The sequence below is a fragment of the Epinephelus moara genome, unplaced genomic scaffold, assembly GCF_006386435.1.
Source record: "Epinephelus moara isolate mb unplaced genomic scaffold, YSFRI_EMoa_1.0 scaffold1864, whole genome shotgun sequence".
NCBI lineage: Eukaryota > Metazoa > Chordata > Actinopteri > Perciformes > Serranidae > Epinephelus > Epinephelus moara.
This window is the reverse complement of record NW_026079395.1, coordinates 1-6268: the sequence shown is the minus strand read 5'-3', so window position 1 is coordinate 6268 and position 6268 is coordinate 1. Positions and strand designations below refer to the sequence as shown.

Sequence of the window (6268 nt, the reverse complement as noted above, 5' to 3'; positions counted from 1 at the left end):
AGAGAGAGAGAGAGAGAGAGAGAGAGATGGTCATGGGGAGCTGAGGGAGAATAACAGTAGTTAGCTAGCAACAGACAACAACCGCAGTTAATGAAATAAATTAGCGACGGTTCAGGCGGCGAGCTACCGGAGGCCACCATGACAAACATCACGAAGAAAGTGTCGTGGTCCAGCCGGGCCGAGGAGTCCGGGGCAGCCGGGGAGGGGACACCGCTGCTCAACGGGTCCGAGCAGCCCCGACACTCCAGACAGCTGTCTGGAGGAGGCAGTATATTTCAGATAGGCAGACTCAGCACGGTGGATTTGGAGGGGGAGATAACGTCAGATGAGGAGTCTCTTAGGGGGCGGCCGAAAGAGATCCCTCATAATGAGAAGCTTCTGTCACTTAAATTTGAGAGTCTGGACTATGATAACATTGAGAACCAGCTGTTTCTGGAGGGTCTGGACTATGATAACATTGAGAACCAGCTGTTTCTGGAGGAGGAAAGGAGGATGAGTCACATGGGTTTCCGCTGTCTGGAGATCAGTCGCTGGGTGGTCTGCGGTCTAATCGGCTTTCTGACCGGCCTCATCGCCTGTTTTATAGATATTGTGGTGGAGCAGCTAGCTGGAATCAAATACCAAGTGGTCAAAGAGAACATAGAGAAGTTTACAGAGGTGGGCGGCCTGTCAATCTCTCTCATACTCTGGGCGGTCCTCAACTCTGCCATTGTCATGCTGGGCGCCATCATAGTTGCATTTTTCGAGCCCATAGCAGCAGGAAGTGGCATTCCTCAGATAAAATGTTACCTAAATGGAGTCAAGATTCCCAGGGTGGTACGACTCAAGACACTGGTGGTGAAAGTGTGTGGTGTTATCTGTTCTGTGGTCGGCAGTCTTGCTGTCGGAAAGGAAGGACCCATGATTCACTCTGGTGCTGTTGTAGCTGCAGGGGTCTCACAGGGCAGGAGCACCTCTTTAAAGAGAGACTTCAAGATCTTTGAATACTTCCGGAGAGACACAGAAAAGAGGGACTTTGTGTCTGCTGGAGCCGCTGCCGGAGTCTCAGCTGCTTTTGGAGCACCAGTCGGTGGCGTTCTGTTCTCTCTGGAGGAGGGCGCTTCTTTCTGGAACCAGATGTTGACGTGGAGGATATTCTTTGCCTCCATGATCTCAACCTTCACCCTGAACTTCTTCCTCAGTGTCTACCACAACAATACAGGAGACCTTTCCAACCCCGGTCTCATCAACTTTGGGCGCTTTGAGAGCGATAGTGTGGCCTATAACCTCTATGACATTCCCTTGTTCATCGCTATGGGAGCTATAGGTGGATTGCTGGGAGCTCTGTTCAACGTTCTCAATTACTGGCTGACCATCTTCAGGATCAGGTATGTTCATCGCCCTTGTTTACAAGTGATGGAGGCCATGTTGGTTGCTGCAGTGACCGCGGCAGTATCATTCACCATGATCTACTTCTCCAATGACTGTCAGCCTCTGGGGCCAGAGCACACTGAGGAGTACAAAATGCAGTTGTTCTGTGCAGATGGGGAGTATAACTCCATGGCAACGGCCTTCTTCAACACTCCTGAGAGAAGTGTGCGCAGTCTCTTCCACAACCAGCCAGGAACCTACAACCCACTGACCCTGGGTTTGTTCACCTTGACTTATTTCTTCCTGGCGTGTTGGACGTACGGCCTGGCGGTGTCCGCTGGAGTCTTCATCCCATCTCTGCTAATAGGAGCAGCCTGGGGAAGACTGTGTGGGATACTGTTGGCCTCCATCACATCTACTGGCTCGATCTGGGCAGACCCTGGTAAATATGCCCTGATTGGAGCTGCAGCTCAGTTAGGTGGCATTGTGAGGATGACTCTCAGTTTGACTGTCATCATGGTGGAGGCTACAGGAAATGTCACATATGGTCTTCCCATCATGCTCGTCCTCATGACTGCCAAGATAGTGGGAGACTATTTTGTGGAGGGTCTGTATGATATCCACATCAAGCTGCAGAGTGTTCCCTTCCTGCACTGGGAGGCTCCTGCCACCTCCCACTGGTTGACCGCCAGAGAGGTAATGAGTTCTCCAGTCACCTGTTTGAACAGGATAGAGAAGGTGGGAACCATCGTGGACACCCTTAGCAACACGTCCACCAATCACAACGGCTTCCCAATCGTCGTGCAGGTCACTGCTGGTGATGAGCCAGCGAAGCTCTGCGGTCTCATCCTCCGCTCTCAGCTCATCGTTCTCCTCAAGCACAAGGTGTTTGTGGAGTTGGCCCGGTCCCGGCTGACGCAGAGGAAGCTCCAGCTGAAGGACTTCAGGGACGCTTCCCCGCTTCCCCCCGATCCAGAGCATTCACGTCTCCCAGGACGAGAGGGAGTGTATGATGGACCTCACGGAGTTCATGAACGCAACGCCTTACACTGTACCACAGGAAACATCTCTGCCTCATGTGTTTAAGCTGTTCAGAGCGCTGGGACTCCGACACCTGGTCGTGGTGGATGATGAAAACAGGGTGATTGGACTTGTGACCAGAAAAGACCTGGCCAGATATCACATGGGCAAACATGGACTGGAGGAACTTCAGCTGGCCCAGACATAATACACCCACACACACACACTCACACTCTTACACACTTGAACTATGACCACCTGATGCCTCATAAGCTCTATGCAGGACACCATCGAGGGCCAAGAGGTCTCCCTTATTCTTTGATGCCAAAATGGTCACCGTGACGACACAAGGAAATCCCCGTGTACAGGTCTGTTGGGTCATTAACGAAAGACACTTTTAATGTAAAACTGCTCCTGGTGTAAAACATTTGAAGAAAAAAACAGCTCCCCCGATCTTTGTGAAATGTTTTATCTTGAAAGGATTCTTGAACTTCCTTTTCTTTCGGTCGTATAGAAAGTAATGTATAATGAACAGAAAAGAAAAAATGCCTTATTGGAGGATTTTTCCTGCGCTTATACACATTCACAGACCTCACCCCCAGACATTTTATGTATGGGATAGATAAATTCAGAACAACAGGAGATTTTCAAAATAAATGTATGGGATAGATAAATTCAGAACAACAGGAGATTTTCAAAATAAAATAAAACAGTCACTGCCAGCTTGAGGAGAGAAGTCCCAGTGAGAAGAATTGATTTGATCTGTGTTGGCTGGTACACGGAAAACCCGCTGCTTTTTATTTGCAAAAACATTATTACACGGAAAACCCGCTGCTTTTTATTTGCAAAAACATTATAACATTCAGTATGTCACTGTCTGTTCTAAAGCCCTGTTTGCACGGGACTGGTATTACGGGCTGTCCTCTGGATTTAGAAATTAACTCCCACATCTGCACATCTGGGTTTTGTGTAGAGTTGTTCCTTTACCAATACCGGAAATGCCTTCGATGTTGCTTACAATGCTGGCTCTGGTATTGGCGAGTAGGGATGAGCGAGTTCACCATTATCTGTATCTGTTCAACCAACTAATCGGTATCGGTATCTGTACTCGGAAATGGTGGGATTTAACCAGAAGTGGGTGTGACTAAAACTGGAAATGGGTGGGACTGAACCAGAAGTTGCTATTGAAGCCTGAAATTGATCAGAAGTTGCTGTATTTATTATTTATCAGAAAACTATTTACAGAATGATCTTAGGATTGAGCTTTATTGACGATTTTCCTTCATTGCCATTACAGATATTGACACATTTTACTCGGTTGATACTCATAAAAAAGTGTATTATCTGTACCGAATACGCTATTTATCCAAGAACTCGGCTCAACCCAATCAGCAAGTACACAAGTTTATGCATCGATCCGATACAGAGTGATTTAATAAGAAACTTGTATAAGCAGCAGTTTTTGTGGAAATCAATTCTTTTCGCGGTTCCAAAACAGGAGCCTAAACAGCAAGATGCACTGTTCAGCCACTGGCAACTACGATGCGATGAAGATGAATTGATTTCCAGTGAATAGTTTAACGTTGACTTCAAAATGTCAGCAACTTGGCAATATTTTACACTGGAAAGTCCCACTAGTTTTAGGGTTTAACCTGAGCCGTACCATACAACAATGACAGCAATAATTTTGTATCCATACAGGGTTAGTAGTGGTACTTGTTACTGACCAATACAGTGTCAAGTATCAGAATTTGTAATGGGAAAGAAAAAATGGTATAGCTTTGTGAGGCATATTCACACGGGATAAGCGAAATATTGTAGGTATTTTACTCAAGTTTACTAGCATTATTCCCCAAATATGATGAGCATGCACATTTGCAACTCCACTTTACACAACAAACACTACACACACCGCTAGCAGTGATTTACAGCATTGACCTCCTTCATTCATTTCTTTTTTTTAACGTGGGTTACAAAAACAGAACCGATACTGCCACCTCCTGCACCTGAATGCTGTCACAACTTTCATTTTGAATCACACAGTCTACATAACTTTACATAAATCATTTTGAATCACACAGTCTACATAACTTTACATAAAAAGAGGCAGAAACGAGGCGCGGAGGAAAAAAAAACCCAAGATGTGACCCCAGCGGGACTTATTTTATCACATGACCTCTGTGTTTGGTGAAATATCTCGGTAATTTGCAGAAGATTTTTTTCTTGACAAATCAATTAACACAAATTACTAGAAAATATTTCAGTGACCTGAAAACAGGAAGTTACACAATACAGTAACAACCATAAACAGGAACCACAACCTTTAGACATTTAAAGACGTGGCTGGTTATGACAGATTCAAGTTAGCAGTGTGTCATGAGTATACAACAGTGGTTCCCACCTGGTCCAGCCATGAGGTCCAGATTTCTCCTTAGTCCTTAGTTCAAGGTCCACACAGTTTAATACATTTCAGCATCATATTTGTGTTTGGTGATGTCGTCGAGCTGGTTTTCTGTCTCTGTCAAGTAGCTGTCAGTCAGTCACTCACTCTACAGGTGGACATGGCACTTCAGAATAAAAGCTCTGTGCCGGAAATTCACTGTACTTAAAAATAAAGTGTGTTTTTTTTTTGTTTTTTTACAAATTTGACATGTTTGCGGGTCACTTGTGGTCCATTCAGAATGGACCCACGACCCACTTTTGGACAAAAACCTGTGAATCCCGTGCAAATAGGGCATGATCGTGTCTCCTCAACATCCTGTAGACAGTCTGCAGTGATACATTATTAGTCATTGATGAATGACATGTTTTCAGATAATTCAGATGGATGATTTTTACGTCTCATTACTGAACGTAATGAGACATTTACGCTGGTTTGCTTTGAAAACCTGATTTTAAGCGAGTGCTCATGTTCAAGAGTCGGTTTGTGACGTCACTGACCCTGTGAGGTCATCTTTGTTGGTGTCAAAATAGTTTATATTTTCCAATTTTTGTGTAGTTTTGCACTGAGCGAATGCTGTTATTTATTGTTAGGGTTTGATATTTTAAGTGTCTGGTTTGGGCTCATGTAGGGTCAGTTTGGATTCAAGACGCTTTCACGAGTGTGCTTTGAAGAAGGGTTATTACATGAAGATACACATCCTTTCTTCCCTCTTCTGTCAGCTTTACCGAGCATATATATATTTGTACTACTGTCAGTGAGAATGGACTAATGCTCACAGGTACATCCTTTCTAACACCTCCAGATGTCTGCACTTTGCCTACTACTGAAAACAAAGTCTCCTTTTGTTGAGAAATACACACAAGTGTCCCTCATGAAACTCTATATGAATGTAAACCGTTGTTTACCATAAAGCCTCTGTTCAAACTAATCAAGTTAATCCTACGTTACTCGAGTCAGCACACACAACACAGATTTATAGTTATTTAATTTTTCAATTTGTAAATCTAACATTTCTTCATAGTTATTTAATTTTTCAATTTGTAAATCTAACATTTCTTCAATGATCAGTGTTATTTCTTTCTCTCTGTGCACGTCAGAGGTTTTACTCTTTGATTTTGTCTCTGTGCACGTCAGAGGTTTTACTCTTTGATTTTGTCTCATTTGTGGTCTTTGTTCTGTTGTACAGTTCTAGATGTTAAAATATAGACTAAGCTCTATTTTATAACCACTGGATGAGCCTTTTTTGTGAATTAATAAAGTTGAGAGAGAGAGAGAGAGAGGGAGAGAGAGACAGAAAGAGAGAGAGAGAGAGAGACAGAGAGAGAGAGAGACAGAGACAGAGAGAGAGAGAGTGACAGAGACAGAGAGAGAGAGAGCATGAAGATGAGCTCCTGAATATTTTTGCTTTTTTGGATGTTTTAAAGTCAATCAATCAATCAATCAATCAATCAATTT

At 44.0% G+C, this 6268-nt stretch overlaps 1 protein-coding gene and 1 long non-coding RNA gene across 2 annotated transcripts; both read left to right on the top strand.

Annotated features, from left to right (window-relative positions):
- The first annotated feature begins 32 nt into the window (after window positions 1–32).
- On the top strand, window positions 33–2982 carry LOC126387073 (H(+)/Cl(-) exchange transporter 7-like). The gene is given in 2 exon segments (XM_050039634.1): window positions 33–2303; window positions 2305–2982. Coding segments are annotated over 2 exon segments (2439 nt in total). The 5' UTR covers window positions 33–138; the 3' UTR covers window positions 2579–2982.
- Window positions 2983–5833: 2851 nt separating this feature from the next.
- Window positions 5834–6042, top strand: LOC126387074 (uncharacterized). The gene is made up of 2 exons (XR_007569593.1): window positions 5834–5912; window positions 5950–6042. It is a non-coding gene; the product is annotated as an uncharacterized LOC126387074 (long non-coding RNA).
- The last annotated feature ends 226 nt before the right edge of the window (window positions 6043–6268 follow it).